Source organism: Populus nigra, chromosome 18 (genome assembly GCF_951802175.1).
Source record: "Populus nigra chromosome 18, ddPopNigr1.1, whole genome shotgun sequence".
Classification (NCBI taxonomy): domain Eukaryota; kingdom Viridiplantae; phylum Streptophyta; class Magnoliopsida; order Malpighiales; family Salicaceae; genus Populus; species Populus nigra.
The window spans coordinates 2,903,507-2,920,668 of NC_084869.1; the positions used below are offsets into that span (position 1 = coordinate 2,903,507).

Below are 17,162 nucleotides of genomic sequence, written 5' to 3' on the forward strand. Positions count from 1 at the left end.
ATTTTTTTATTAAATGAAAATATTTAACTAATAATAGCTTCCTTTTATGAGCTACAAAGGCCTGGATACGATCCAAGACCGATAGAGCTTTTTGTTGAAAATCACACATGAAATGAGGACCGTTGAAAAAGGGTGCAACGACTCGTGGATAGCTGATGTCAGAAATTCATGGTAAGTTGGATTTCAACAATTTTTCTCTTAAGTTATTATTATTTAAAAAAAAATTCAAGAAAAATATGACACTTGATTGCACGAAAGGTATTTTCTCTCTTGCCCGATCTTTGCTAATGCAGGTTTTAGGTGTAGTTTTTGCTACTGCATTGTTGCATCCTTAGTCATCTCTCCTTCCTCGTGATATTTTCTTCCGCTGCAGTATTCCAGCCTATTTCCTCTGTTGCAGTATTCCAACGTTATTTCTCTTCCAGCCTATTTCCTCCGCTGCAGTATTCCAATGTTATTTCTCCTGCAAACTCTACCATTGCAAGTCATTTCTCCAGTAGTAATTTACCGATTATGGATCTTTCTGTTGCTGCCACAACCATGAACAATGACAACTCTTTCTCTACTACTTCTTCCTTGAATGAACTTGTCTTTGCCAACAATGTAGCCATAACTGCTGCAACAGTTTTTGCCACAAAAACAGTCATCATCCCACTTTCTAACACACAACAGGTAATCAACCTTAAGTTTACCAACACCAATTATCTATTTTAGCGCATGCAGATGAAGTCATATCTGATTAGTCAAGGTGTTTTTTCCTTTGTCGATGGCTTGACGGTATGTCCTTTTCCGCACAATGATGTTTTTGCCACTGAAATAACCAAAAAAATTGGTTTTTCCCAAGCCTTTTTGGCATGGAAACATCAATATCAACTCATCCTCATTGTTCTCCTCTCCTCTATATCCATAGACGTGCTCCATCTTGTGGTACATTGCCTAACATCTGCAAATGTATGTAACACGCTAGAACATGCATTTGCATCTCCATCAAACCCCTGAATCATGCAATTACATGGTTGTCTTCAGGATCTTTGCCAAGGTGATGATTCTGTCACCACCTATTTGCAAAAAGCTAAGGGGTTCTTTGATGAACTTGTTGTCGCAGGTCGCCCCATCTCTCTCACAGACTTCAATTTATACTTTTTTTGGGGTCTTTGTAGTGACTTTCATGATCTTGTTACAAGTTTATCAAAAAATCTGACCCTTTATCATATTCTAAACTCTATAGCCACCTATCCACTCATGAATTTTTACATTGAAGCTCTCTTCCATTCAGTCCCACGACTGCATCGTTGCTGCCAATGCCTACACAGCCCGACCCCTTCTGCCTTTGCTGCCCAGCGGGTATTTTCAGGATTTAATGGCACTAGTTCTTCCTCCAAACGGGGCAGAGGAAGATTTACCTAGCGTGTCATGCGCCCTTCCTCTGCCCAGTATAGTGGCAACGGTTTCAGAGGAGGCAACAACGGGCATAACTAGCAACATCACCATAGAAACTGGCAACAAAATCATCCAGACTGGTAGCTAAATAGATCCAATGTTAGACAGCAGGGGCACCAACTCAAGTGTCAGTTCTGCAACATATTTGGGCATTTCACAAAACAATGCTCATAGCTTGTGCACCATGGGAATCAAGCATCAGTTAATCTCTCTTTCGGTAACGCTTCAACAATAGAAAATTTTGTAACTTGGTTTCTGACACTGGTGCAAATCAGTATGTAACTCTAGATATTGCCGGTATGACACATGTAGAACCTTATCTTGGTAATAATCAATTACATTTTGGTGATGTTAAAGGACTTGTCATATCTAATACAACCCATAATATCTTACGTACTCCTAACCGAGTCTTTACTTTATCTAATATATTGTATGTGCCACAAATTAAGAAACGACTCTTATCTATTCAACAATTATACCGTGAAAGCTGTGTCTTTTTTTAATTTCACTCTTCTTTTTTCTATGTTAAGGATCTCATAACCAAGGCAGTTCTACTTTCCAGTCAGAGTAAAGATAACCTCTATGTCCTTTCAGAGTCTGCTAGCTTATCACTTCTGCTGATGTTTGATATCGTCGACTCGGTCACCCTGGCTCCCAGGTTCAATGTCTAGCATGTTCATTAGGAAAATCATCGCGTCTGTTATTAGGATCTACTGGTCATAAAACATATGCTACATTTGAACTAATTTTTAGTGATGTTTGGGGCCCTGCCTTTATTTTATCTTCTGATGGTTTCTGATATTTTTATGATCTTTATGGATGCACATACAAAATTTATTTGGTTATCCTCTTGGTGTAAAATCTGATGTGTTTAATGTGTTTCACCAATTTCAAGTCTTCATGGAGTGACAATTCTCTTGCAAAATAAAATTGGTTCAAACTAACTGGGGTGGTGAATATTGTAAATTAAATTCCTTCTTCAAAACTGTTGGTATTCATCATCATATAATATGTCCATACATGCATGAGCATAATGGTATTGTTAAGCGTCGTCACCGTCATATCGTTAAAACTGGTCTTACATAACTTAGGCACTGTAAAACACCTCTAAAATTTTAGAATTACACGTTTGAAACTGCAGTTTATCTTATTAATCGTTTGCCGACACCAATCTTATAAAACAAATCTCTGTATGAATGTATGTTCTATCAAAAACCTGATTATAGTTTCTTGCGCACTTTTAGATGTCTGTGTTTTCCTTTTCTTCACCCATATAATGCTCATAAGTTAGACTTTCATTATACTCTATGTGTGTTTCTAGGGTATAGCTCATGTCATCTAGGCTATCACTATTTTGACTTGTCTTCTGATCGTGTCTACATCTCCTGTCATGTCTGTTTTCATGAACAATCTTTTTCCTTTCTTGAAACTACACATGTTTCTGCCATCTTTGACTCTGACCCACAACCGACCCCTTCTTTCTATCTTCCTACCTTAACACACTTCCCATCCACTAAAACACCATCAGCCTTGTCTAAACATGCCCCTTACCACCAGTTGCCACTATGTCTATTGATCATTTTGCAGGTTTAGGTTGTGCAAATCCGGACAACATAACCATTGGGTTTGTTGCACCCTCTGTTGTGCCCTCTGATGCACCTTCTAGTGAGCAATCTGGCTCATTGTCTAGGCCTTCATCTTCCTTATGATGTCCTGCTCTATCTCCTCCAGCTTTAGATCTCCATGTTGATCTTTCTAACTACTCCCTCCTACAGCAGCCCACACTATACGGGTCTTCTGCACCAGTGGTTTCTCGCCAGCACCATATGGTGTTGCGTCCCCGACAGCCAGGTTTGCCAACCTGAGTTCTGTTTCTCCGCTGTAACCATACTCATGGGTAATGGTAACATCTTCCACTGATCATGAACCTTTTAATTTCAAAGATGCTAACCGATTTTTGTGCTAGCAGTCTGCTATGAAATCTGAAATTGCAGCCTTTGTCAATGACACTTGGTTTTTGGTTCTGTTTGAACCTTCCATGAATGTTATTGGCTGCCGTTGGGTTTACAAAGTTAAGGGATGGGCCGATTATGCTATTGATCGTTACAAGGTGCGCTTGGTTGCTCGTGGTTTTCACTCAACAGGAGGTTTCAATTACTCCGAAACCTTCAGTCCTGTTGTTAAACCAACTACTGTTCGGGTTGTTCTTTCCATTGTTGTATCTAACCATTAGCAGATTCATCGGCTTTATGTACATAATGCCTTCCTCAATGGTTCCCTTCAAGAGGTTGTTCATATCTAACAACCCACAGGTTTTGTTGACCCTGCTCTGCCCACTCATGTCTGTCGCCTTCACAAGTCCCTTTATAGTTTAAAACAAGCTCCGCGAGCTTGGTGCACACGATTGAGTGACTTTCTTCTGTCGATTGGCTTTTGTGCTTCCAAGGTTGATACCTCATTATTTATTCTGATTGTGAATCATGATATCTGGTATCTGCTTATCTATGTAGATGATAGTCTGCTCACTGGTAATAATTTTACTCTGCTTCGCTGCCTTATTAGTCTGCTGAGTTTAGAGGCTCATACTTAGTCAACACAAATATGGGGCTCATGCTTAGTCAACACAAATATGTTATTGATATTCTTAGTCAGGCTGGTATGTCATCTTGCAAGCATGTTGATACACCGACTTCTATTTCCAAGGTCAGTCTCCAGCCTAGTGGTTTATACTCAAATCCCACTCGTTATCGGCAAATTATCGGGGCTCTTCAGTATCTCACGTTTACTACACCAGACATCTGTTATGCTGTCAATAAAGTCTTTCAGTTTATGCATGCGCCTACTGAGAGCCATTAGGCTGCTGTCAAACATATTTTATGGTATTTAAAAGGTACGTCCCCTTTTAGCCTTCACCTTACTCGAGGCTCCTTCTTATCACTGCATGGTTTTACTGATATGGACTGGGCGAGGAGTATTGATGATCGAAAATCTACTGGTGGCTACATGATCTTTCTTGGCACCACTCTCATCTTATGGAAATCTAGTAAGCAACGCACTGTTGCTCGCTCCTCCACTGAAGCAGAATATAAAGCCTTAGCTGATGGTACTGTTGAGGTTCTTTGGCTCCGTTATCTGCTTTCAGATTTATGCTTCTCTCTTAATTTTGTTACCACCATTTGGTGCGACAATTTGGGTGCTACTTATTTGTCTGCTAATCTAGTGTTTCATGCACGTACCAAACATGTTGAGATTGATTATCACTTTGTTCATGATAGAGTTGCCAAAAAGGAGATACATATTTGCTTCATACCCTCCAAAGACCAATTAACTGATGTTCTTACTAAGCCGCTCCCTCACATTACATTTTCCTATTTACGATCCAAGCTTCAAGTGGACAACCCACCTTCAGCTTGAGGGAGTGTATTATAGAATGTGTTGTAGTTTAGGAAAGATTGTATTTTTCTTGTATAGAGTTATAATGTGCACTGTGCTACACAGTAACTATTGTATTATGCCCTACTCATAAATATAAGAGATGGCTATTGCATTATGCAAGTCTCCTAAATTAATCATAAATCTTGTTTTAACTTTATGCAATATTCTAATTGTGTGATGTTATTTTAATAAATAAAAAAATAAACATTTTTATTAACCTAGATCCGACCAAGTCCTAGATTTATGAGTCACAAAATTTACCTTTCTAAATGGTCCAATTCTTAAACTAGCTCCCCTCGTGTTGGAAAAGAAAGAGGAGGGGTAGAATTGTCCAGAGCATATAAAAATCTTGGGCACCAGCCCAAGACCCCCATTTAGAAAAAAAAAAACCTCAAAAATAAATAAGATATATTTGTCAATTATGCTTATGAAATGAAGATTGTTCTCGCTTAACAAAAGATTCCAAATACAAAATGAAATTTGATCAAGATCTCATTTGCCATACATACATAAAAATTAATAAAATATTATTTTTAAAATATTTTTAAAAAATCTATCTATAATTTTATTCATGACCCTTATTCATATTAAGCCACTGGGAAGAGGAGGAGGAGGAGAAGATATAAAATGGTAACAAAAATAGGGAGCTTACGTGTATTTGGAGAGAAAAGTCCTCCTCCGGTGTCCTATGTATTTTTTTGCATGCAAAATTTTACTGCTGATGAAGCCAAATAATTATGAGTCTTTAATTTGTTGTTTCTTTGTGGGGATTTTTTTCTCTCCCTTTATGGCCCATGTTTTTGGTTGTGGGATCAAGTTTCGATCAATGTGATTGGCTCTCTCTCTCTCTCTCTCTCTCTCTCTCTCTCTCTCGTGTTATCTTTTTAAAGAAGTTCATCAAGAAGAGTCTACAAACAATACCTGATGAAGATGAGTGTTGCAGCAAAGAAAGGAAAGGAAAAAAAGCTGATAGAAAGCTGATGTAACAAAAAAAGCTGATCGCAACCGAAAGAAAAGAAATCAAAGCAAACCAAAGTAAAAAAATATAGCTTTTTTCTTCTCCTTGCTAGCTCTCCAGCAGTACCCTTCCTATACCTTAAGCTTAGATAGCTGCCTCTCTCTCCTCTCTTATCCCTTCTCTCTCTAGCTCCCCACATATTAGAAAGAGAGAATTAAGGAAAAGCATCATCATCATCATCTACTCTTGCCTGCCACAAGAAAAGATTGTTTCTTTGCTTCTTCATAATCACAGTACACAAGATAGAATCAACAAGAATTAACCCATGTTAGCCAATAACTCTCTCTCCTCATCACTTCCTTGTAATTCTGAGCCATTTTCTTGCTTGGAAAATGGAAATAACATTAACAAGAGGAAAAGAAGGCCAGCAGGAACACCAGGTAATTAATATTCTTGAATTTTCTTAGCCTATATATTTTCTTTGTATTAAATATTAATCATCTTGTTTTGTGTAATTATCTATATATTCTTTGGTGTCCTAGATCCAGATGCAGAAGTGGTGTCTTTATCACCAAAAACACTATTGGAATCCGATCGTTACGTTTGTGAGATCTGCAACCAAGGGTTTCAGAGAGACCAAAACCTACAGATGCATAGAAGAAGGCATAAAGTCCCATGGAAGCTACTAAAGAGAGAGACCCCAGTTGTAAGAAAACGTGTATTTGTATGTCCAGAGCCTAGTTGCTTGCACCATGACCCTTGTCACGCGCTTGGTGATCTTGTCGGGATAAAGAAGCATTTTCGAAGAAAACATAGCAATCACAAACAATGGGTTTGTGAAAAATGCTCTAAAGGTTATGCCGTTCAATCTGATTACAAAGCTCATCTCAAAACCTGTGGCACCCGTGGACATTCTTGTGATTGCGGCCGTGTTTTTTCCAGGTTAACTGATAAATCTCTCTCTCTCTCTCTCACATATATATATATATATAATCATCATGGTGTTTTTTTTATCAAATTTCTAAAACCATACAAAATATTCGATATATTTTTGTTCTTAAATTGGAAATTTAATTGTTATGAAAGAAAAGAAAAGGGACAACATGTATAGTACTACTCTACTTGATGTAGTTTCTGATTGATGGAACCTTAATTAATCCAGTTCATAAGGAGTACTACTATTTATTGACAGTTGTTGAACACGGTTCCCAAAGATCAGTTGTCGAAGGTGGTTTTTTTTTTTTTTTTTTTTTGCTGTATGTTTCAAGTTCCTCTCGACCGCTCAAACCCCGAAAACAGTTTACTTTTTTGTTGTTTTACTTTTTTGGATTTTGGCTGTTCAATCGATCTCTTCTAACTATGTTGTAAATGATTAGCTTACAGATGTGATAAACATTGTTTTATTCCATTATTTAATTAATATTTCCTTCCATTATTTCCATCCAAGTCAATTGCATTTCAAAGCTGTGACCACTTCTATTCTTTATTTAATTCTTATTGTTTAATGCACTTATGACTTGATCTCTTCCTTTCATCAATAAGGACACTTAGATCAAAACCATTTTGAGTATCTTCTTGCCACAACTTACGAGCATGACATCTGGTTCACTTTCATTTTGTATTCTGTAGCATAATTATTATTGTGCATTTCTACGTGCTAAAGTTTTTTTTTTTTTTTTTGTTGTCTGTGTGCGTATAGAGTTGAGAGTTTTATTGAGCACCAAGATGCTTGCAACATGGGGAATCTCCGATCAGAATCACAGTCACTACAACCAGCTGCATGCTTGTCTAGAACTGCTTCAAGTCCAAGCCCTTCTAGTGATACCAATTTTAGTACAGCTCCTTGGCTTCCTTTGATAATACCAAGAACAACACCTGATCATGCCATGTTCTTTATCACGCCTACTACTACTAGTAGTGTTGTGGATAAATCAGATTCTTCAAAAAGTGCTGCACACTACCATAATTTGGAGCTTCAGCTTTCGACTGCTTCAGGAAATCCCCTTGAGATCTCAGTTTCTCCTAAAAGAGAGGATAATCATTCCACTCAATTGCAGCTCTCAATTGGGTCGAGTGATGTTAGTGACAGAAATGAATCGAACATCAGTTACACAGACAAAGATCATGGCAAAAGCTCTCCAAGAGAGAACAATAATGGCAGTCCGAGACCTGAATTGGGTGCTTCAAGGCTTAAAGAGCAAGTGATCAGGGAGCAGTTAATGATGGCCATGTCAGAGAAGATTCATGCTGAAGAAGCAAGACAACAAGCAAAAAGACAAATTGAATTGGCAGAACAAGAATTTGCCAATGCCAAGAGAATCAGGCAACAAGCTCAAGCTGAGTTAGACAAGGCGCAAGCTTTGAAACAGCATGCAATAAAGCAAATCAATTCCACTATTCTACAAATTACTTGCCATGCTTGCAAACAGAAGTTCCATGCAAGAACACAAGCAGATGAGAACTCTTTGGTAATGAGTTACATGTCATCAGCTACAACAGAAGATGAAGTAGAGCACATTAATGGAATTGGTATAGCAAAAACATTTAACAGATGAATTATCCACCTCTCTCTTTCTTATAATTTTCTCTTCTTTCTTCTATCTATTGATCATACACCAAGTGAGTGTTGCGATTATAATCTCAAGTGGATTAGTGAGGTGTTGTAATATCCTTCAATGTGTGAAGTAATTATTTGTTCTTTAATTTGGTAATTAATTGAAATTATGATTTCGATTTAATTTGCTGGTTCATTAGTTATGATTAATGTTCCCATATGGTAGAGTAATATTTTGTGGAGTAGTTACTTTCATCCATAAATTAAAAGTAAAAAAGAAAGGAATTGCTAGAGATGTATGAGTTGTTCATTAGGTTTTCTACTCTGAAACTATTTCATTGAATAAGCTCAGAGACAATCATACATCTCTTTCCTTCGAACTTTTAGTAGTTTTGGATTTTCTATTTGGACTATGTGGATATGTTTGCATGCCTAGGTCAGAAAATGAAGGTGACCCTTCCCCGCCATTAATATAGGGTACAGTACAGCTGACCAATATTTATAGGCTATAAAAACTTCGAAAACAAAATCAACACAAAACAAGGAGGGGGAGGGGGAGAGAGAAAGGAATCAGATAGTCCTTTCATCTCTGAGCGTATGGTCTTCTCATATAAATGTAAGAGTAAAAACGCCATGTTTTTCAGTGCCATAGTTGTGACAGACTCACTCGTCCCTCTCAAGGTCTCCAAACAAACAGACACAAACAAATTCAATTCACAGACAATATTTTCTTTCTTTCACAGTAATCTCTCTCTCTCTCTCTCTCTCTGCATAAGAATCAGCGCCTCATTGGGGGCCAGTGGGGCGCAGAAGAAGAGCAAAGCATCTTTCCTTTCATGCAGAGACATTCAAAGCTTTTCTTTGAGCTGGAAGTCTAGTTTCTTGGTGTTAGGAAACTCTTTCTGGTTTATGTTTCTTTCATGATCACTTGAGCCAAAACAGAAAGGCATAGGGAAGCCCTTTACCCGACCTTTTTCAAAAGATATATACTTTTCCTTTGAAAATAAATTTATATTGCTTTTGCTGTGGTAGCATGTGCTGCATTTTCTTTCCCTTTTTTTACACAAAAAAAAAAGCCAATACAACTTGATTAATTAATTAATATGCGATGATGCTTGAAAATTCATAATTTCAGGGAAGTTACTTTTCGCCTGTTTGAAAGATAAATTATCATGTATTTATGTTCATTTTCTATTCTTCGAACTCTATGGATTAGTGATGGAACTGAATTTCCTTCAAAATAATCCTCTTTTTTTTTGAGATTTTAGTAACATTTCAATGATTAAATAATCAGTGATTTTATTATAAAAAGTTGCTGCAAATAAGTATTAAATTTTAAAAACAAGAAAATTTGTTGTTAGTTTATGTATGATAAATGTTGAGAATAAGTTGTAAGATAGTGAAGTTGATGAATCTCTTTTCTTTGGCCATTTAGATATAATTTATAAGTTTGAATTTTTTTTCTTACAAGAGGAGTCAGTATGTCTTTTCCTTCTTCATCTCTAAATGGAAGGAAGATCTTTACAATTAATATTAATATTGATTGTAAGTATCTCCATACATAACATTAATTATTAATGAGAGTATCATGTGTTTATAGAAGACGGTCCTATATCAATCTATACACGATATTAATATCAATGAGTTTATCCCTTATAATAAACATTAATACTGATTGACATATGAATGACCCTTAGATGACTTTTTGCATAGCTATGGTGTAGGGAAATGATGACTCTAGATCCCCATCTTGGGTGCTCATATTCGAAGAATTCTTGGCTCAAAAGGGTGCTGGTCCTGGCATCTTAGGTCTAACTGAGCCCAAGGGGATTGGGTCAGACAACTTGCCAAATCCCGGAGGCTTGAGCCTAGTGTATAGCCGGGCTCAAGGGGTTTGGGTCTGGTATCTTGCCTGACCAACAAACGTTTGGTCTCTTAGATTTAACATGTAACTGAGCTTAAGAGGGTTGTGTATGACATCTTACCATAACTATAGGTACTTAGGCCTAATACGTAGCCTAACTCAAGAAAGTTAAGTCTGATATTTTATTAAACCCATAAAAGCCAAGGCTTGATGTGTAGCCGAGTAGGAAAATTGTGCCTGGAATTTTTTTTTTCCATCTCCTCGTAGATCTCTTTAATTATATTTTTTCCACTTAAAACTCGAACTCAAGACCTCCCTTGTTAATTGCATGAACTATTTCACTTAATTAACTAGGTACTGGCTGGAAGTTTATCTTATCAAGAAGGAGATGATAACATGCCAATTAAGTTAGTGCACGTATAGCTTATTTTCGAATTATTATCATCTTAGTATTTTTGCAGAAGCATTGCAGTTCCAAATAGTTGAGTGCTGTAGGCAAGTTTATTTGATCAATGAAAGGAAGCTCATGCTTATTATACCCTACCAGTCAAAGTTCATGAGATAGTGCCTCTGTGGCTCAAGATTTTGCAACAATGATTCTCTGATTTATCACAATTTGCTGCCATGCCTAGAGAAATCATTTCATGGCAATGATAGATTGCAGTATCTACTGGGGTTGCAGATTTGCGACAATATGCCCTTCAAGTCAGAAGTCAGGTCAAGTTGAGGTATGATACAACACATAACTTATGCAACACATAAGTTGGGGTTGCAGATTTCTTTCAGTTTAAAAAATATCATATTACAAGAGAATGTCATAATAAACGTTCATTTGTGATAGTAATACTCCTAGCTAGCTTGTTTATATTGTTATATTCTGTATTAAATCCTAATTAATAAATTAAAGAGTTTCAAATTGCAATCCAATAATAACAAAGAATTTTGATAAGATGAAAATTATAAATTACTAAAATTAATTTTTCTAATTCAAATTATTAAAAAAAAAGGGACAAACATAGTGTAAAATGAAAATGGTATGATAACACTTGGACCTTTGCGTAGCAATGTCACATGATATTCAAGAGATTTTAAAAGTTAATACCAGTACAGTAGGTGGTCAGGCTCACTATTTTCCCACCTTCTGTTATCATAAATTACTTTTTTTTTTTTTTTGTTCTTGTGGTGCCGATACCTGCATGGCATGGGGATGACTTTTCTCTGCTTGTGTACAAGTGAAGAAAGCGAAAGCAATATATATTTGTAGGGTTTGGAAAACGAGACATAAGAGATAACTTTGGGAGCTTACCTTCATGTCTATATAGACCTCATGTTTCACGGCATCCTGAGCCAACCAATATATTCATCCATGTTATTATTATTTGGACCCTGCTACGTACACTGCAGGGACTTGTTGGCTTTTTATCGTATTTTCCTAGCTGCTCAGAAATTTCCAGCTCTGAACGTGAAACTCAGCTTCATGATGCTTGTCGGAGCTTGAAAATCAACCACCCCATTGTCTACCATGAAAACGTACGAGTTAACTCACTTCACCATTGTCTCTAGTCCAAAAACCTTCTCTTTTTTTATTTTGATTTAAGACGTTATGAGCTTGCATGTCCATTTCAATTGTGTGCTCCGCCTTCCTTGAAGCATAACTCACTTAGGGTTCATCCAGTGATTAAAAACTTTCTTAAATGGTGTGCTTAACATGTTATTTGAGAACAGCTCCATTAGACTACGTCCATGGAGTCTTCTTTGAGGCATTTGGTGGGGCTAAACCTGGCTACTGCTTTCACAATTCTAGGAGATGACCTTTCTTGTTGGGCCTATAAAATGTGCTCCTCTAATGGGTTCGGCGTTAGGAGTTCAGTCTACTGTGTTAAGTGTGGACCCAACATTATCAAATAGGCCCTTTTAGTTTCAATTCTGGGCCTTTCTAATATAAAGGCCTGATTCAAGTATATTAATAATTAAAATACTAAGTATATATAAATTCTACCTCGTCTCTCTCTCTCTCTCTCTCTCTCTCTCTCTCTCTCTCTCTCTCTCTCTCTCTCTCTATATATATATATATATATATATATATATATATATATATATATACATACATACTGATTTCAATATTTGATAAATTTCAATTTTTATGCTTATATAATAAAAAATTAAACTCTTTCTCTTTATTTTATTTCTTCTAAAAATAAACGGTATCATATAATTTTGATTTATATGTATACTGATTAACAAGCTAGTACAAATGTTTTAATGATTATTAACTTACACAACTACCTATTAAATATTGAGAAATAATTCAATTTTAATTTTCATACCGTTAAAGTAAATTTTTATGTTCTAAAATAAAATAAAAAATAGAGATAATAGAATGGCATTAAAGTTAGTTTACAGAGATTTCATGAAAAAGACTTGGTTATAAAAGAAAATAAAGATAAAAATTATTCTAAAATATTATAAGCGAAGTCTGTTGCTAGCCTAAGGAGTTCATTTTGCAACTTATATTTTATGTCAAATAGTACTTAACCTATAGAATGTGTATGTTATTAAATTCAAAATTAAATAATCTTAAATTAAAATGATTTTAAATTTTGAACCAAAAAAAGCTAATCTCAATCCTCACTTTTGTAAATAGATCTAAAAGAATGGTGACAAAAGACCAAGGGCATAAACCCACTTCAAACAAAGATTGATGATAGCACCACCATTAAAATAAAAACTAAACACCATCTAAAACTCAAAAAATATTCAAATTAAAAATAATAAATTTAATAAGCAAAGATAAGTATTGAAAGTAATATTTTTGTCAAAAAAATAAATTCAAAATTGTATAAATGCAAATTAGATATCACAAAAACTAAGGACAATGCCTAAATCGAGATGTTAAATGGTCTCAATATATTTTTACAAAAACTAACAATCATAAATACCATAAATAAATAAATTAATTAATAGCATTAAAAACAATACAAACACATTTTTGAAAAGGTATAAACATGATAAGAGATATTGGACTTATGACACAAACTAGGGTTCAAAAACTAGGTTTTTAAAATGTTTTATCCAACATGATTGTCGGTGACATGGCTGCTATTCTACTTTGAGTAAGATATGTGTTTTATCTTGGATAAAATTGGTGGAACTTTGAGAATGTTAGGAATATAAAAAGTGATAGTGTTGTTATTGTTCAAGGTTTTTGTAGTTGATATCTTATAATTCTTTGGAGTTGATAAGAACTGTTAAAGAGCTGTTGGAGTGGCTAGAATGCTTGTGATGGTGTTTGGTGGAGGCTTGGATGGTGTTTGTAGGGGTGAAAGTTTGGCTACACAACTGCTGTACAGGAACAATTTGGCTTTATTTTTTTTTATGGCTTTTTAATGGATGGATAAAAGTGCTTTATAGAGTTTTGGATGGTGGAGGAAAGGAAACATAAGGGTTAGAAATAGCGGTGATTTTATGGGAGAAAAAATGGTGGAGGAAAGGTGGTGATGATATAATTATTTCTCATTAAGGAAAGGAGGTTGTGGTGGTTTTTTTGTGGTGAAGGAGTGGAGATCTAATGTTGTTCGGGTGAGGTGAGAGAGACAATTGTGTTTGGTAATGTGGTAGTTATTGTGGTTTGAAAAAAGTTATTTTTTATTTTTAAAAAATACTTTTAGTTGAGGTTGGTTTGGAATAATTAATATATGTTTGGTTAAAACTGTGGTTGAAATGAACAAAAAGTAGTTTAATGTATTTGCTTTAAAATGTTTTTTAAATTGAGGTTATAAAATAACTAAAAAAGACATATATTAATATTGATAGTTTTTAATTGAAATATTGTACATTTTACTACTGTTATTACATCATAAAATAAACAGTATTTTATATAAAGTATTTTTTATTGTTCCATTAAACTATTTGCAATTCCATCACGTATGAAATCCATCCGACAAGAACTACAGTTTCCATGGCTTCATGAGCGCGCAACAACATCAAGTAAAATATCATCAAAAACAAAATTGGAATTGCGATCAAATTTTGCAAATGCTACATCATCATGCTATCTCCTTTTAATATAATTATGTAGTGTCGTTGAATAATGGTAAACACTAGTTTCTTAAATAAAATACAATATCTGAGAAACATTTTTGATTTTATTTTATTTTACTAGGCCAGACAAGGCACCAGGCATTTAGGTTTGGGTCGGACTTTGTCCCACCATGAATAGTGGAGAAGCTCTCCACTGATCACATGAACAGTGGAGTATGCAGAAGATGAAGGTGAAGGAGAAGGAGAAGGGAAAGAGAAAGAGGAGTGGCTGGTGGTGGAAACGACGGAGGTTGGTGATAAGCTGAGGGAGCTGCTGTCCACTATGCTCTGTTGTGCTCTATTTCTGGTCTTCTTTTTTGGACAGTGGTGAATGTAGAATACGAAGCATAAGAAAAAGGTGAAGGAGAAGGAAAGGGGAAGAGGAAGAGTAGTGTCTGGTGGTGGAAATAGCGAAGGCTGGCGGTGAGCTGCTCTCCACTGTTCACATTTCACGTGAACAGTAAAGAATACAGAAGATGAAGGAGAAAATGAAAGGGAAGGAGAAGGAGAAGGGAAAGAGAAAGAGTAGTGGCTGGCGATGAGCTGAGGGAGCTGCTCTCCACAATGCTCTGTTTATGTTCCAGCCACCGCCTTCTTCTTCTTCTTTGGCGCCTCTGTAAAATACTGTGTTTATAAACACAGTTGCAATAAACAGGAAATGAGAGACATTAAAAGTGTGTAGAGAAAGAAAAATGTGTGTGAAAAAAGTAAGGGTGAAAGAATGGGTAATTCGGATAAAAATCATTTTTCAAAGTTTTTTTTCACATTCCTCAACCTTAAATAATTTTTTTATTCCTTGAATTATATTTTGAGTAATTCAAATTTCAAGGTTTTTACCTACTACCTTATTGATTTATTTATTTTACATGAGGTTCTTTAGTACATTACAATTAAATAGATAAAATTATATCTGATAAAATTTTGTTCGTTTTACCTGAACAATTCAAAGTAAATATAAGATAATTCTTCAAATTACTTGTTCTCCAAAATTTTTAAATTGGTTTAGGTAATACAGATTTTTATATAGAGATTTTAGGGATATCGTCTTTTAAAGGTGTTTGATCTAGGTTATGAGTTTGACAAACTAACTTGGGTCGTTTTTCATATATTTTTTAATTGATTTATTTTCTATGAGGTTATCCCGGTCTTATGACTCGGGTTATGGGTTTGACTGGTTAACTCGGATCGCTTTTTTAAATCCGTTTTTAATTTATTTTTTTATCAATCTCATCCTTCAACATTAGTTTGATTGAGAATTAGACTTCATAATTTATTTTATTTTATTTGTTTTTTGAGGAGTTATCATAGTTTCATAACTCGGGTCGCAAATTTGACATGTCAACTTGGATTGATCCAAGTCAATCTAACATGTTGTTATCTTAATATTAGAAAAAGATATCATCTTGAATTATGTTAGTCAAACTATATTTTTACAAGTTGTATGAATTGCTTCTGAACCTGTAAATTCAACTGGATTACATCAGTTTTACCCTTATACAATTTAATTTTTTTTATGCTAGAAAAAAAAAACATTAGCAATATTTGAATATTTTTTTATGTTCATGAAAAATTTGACCCGACCCACAATGTAGTGCGGGTGAATAATCTAGTAACTAACTTTTTGACTCATGCTCCGTTGTGGGTTGGATATATTTTTCTTTCCAATAAAACAAATTTGAATATGCATCCTTCTCCAACGTGTTTTGTTGCATCCTTCTCCCATTTGTTTTATTACTTAAAAGAGAATTCTTATATGTAAATTGAAAAGTTTATGCAAATATCTAATTAAATAAATTAAGAATGATCTATGTAAATAAATGAAAAAAAAGTTATTAATGATAATAAAAGTGGAAACATTGAGAGACAAATATAGATCAAGATATTTTACTCGCAACACAAGTCACTTACTCAATTATATTTAACGAATTTGTTTATTAAAATATTTGTTTTGTTAAATCAAATGATAATAGAAACAAACACATATACAAAATTGAATGAATAAAAGGAAAGGAAAAAATAGAAGTAGAAAAAAAAATCTAATGTCAAATGATGAATCTTTTAATTTTTAATTTTAAAAATAAAAAATATCAAATGATAAAATAAAAAAATAAGAAGAAAAAAAAAGAATGTCATCCCACGCTAACCCTTAAAAATCATGAATCGGGTCATTAGACTAGAAGCACCATACTTGAAAAAACCACAAAACTCAATCCCTAGCAAATCAAAGCTTAAACGGGATAAAAAATTACACAAAAGATGTAATATAAAAAATAGTAATTAAAAGAATGAGAGTGAAAATCGAAATAAAAAAATAAATTAGTGGCAAACTACAAATTAGACTCTGTATGTGTCGTCCAAAAGGCACAAGTGTCTTTCACTCACTGGCAAGTGGTAAGGACACACCAACAACCTTCTCTAATTTAAAATTATTAATCATCCTCAAAAGACCACATTGCCTTTCTTTGGTTTTGGAGTGTGAAAAAAATTGAAATGCCTCTGAATTAGTGGCTAATTTTTTCTTGATTTTCAAAGGTAAAGATATTTTTTTTACTGTATTTAAAAAAAGTGCAAAGACTTAAATATCCTTGGTTAATTTTTTACTCAGAGACTAAAAACATAATTTTACAGTTTCAAAAAAAAAAGTCATATATACCCTCAATCAAATTTTTAATGATTAATGAGCCATGCAAAAAGATCATACTACCCTCAACTCATAAGCCTTAGGTTTTTTATTTGAAGGAAAAAATAATAATTACACTGTAGCAATAAATTGTAAATTATGTCTAAGATTGAACTATTCATCCCATGCTTTTTAGGGTTTTTTTTTATAT

At 34.6% G+C, this 17,162-nt stretch overlaps 1 protein-coding gene across 1 annotated transcript; it reads left to right on the plus strand.

Moving 5' to 3' along the window:
* The first annotated feature begins 5,694 nt into the window (after positions 1-5,694).
* On the plus strand, positions 5,695-8,571 carry LOC133678045 (protein indeterminate-domain 16-like). Its single transcript, XM_062100202.1, has 3 exons — positions 5,695-6,273; positions 6,376-6,775; positions 7,533-8,571. Exons 1-3 carry the CDS (start codon positions 6,159-6,161, stop codon positions 8,386-8,388), a joined length of 1,371 nt encoding a protein of 456 aa, XP_061956186.1. The 5' UTR covers positions 5,695-6,158; the 3' UTR covers positions 8,389-8,571.
* The last annotated feature ends 8,591 nt before the right edge of the window (positions 8,572-17,162 follow it).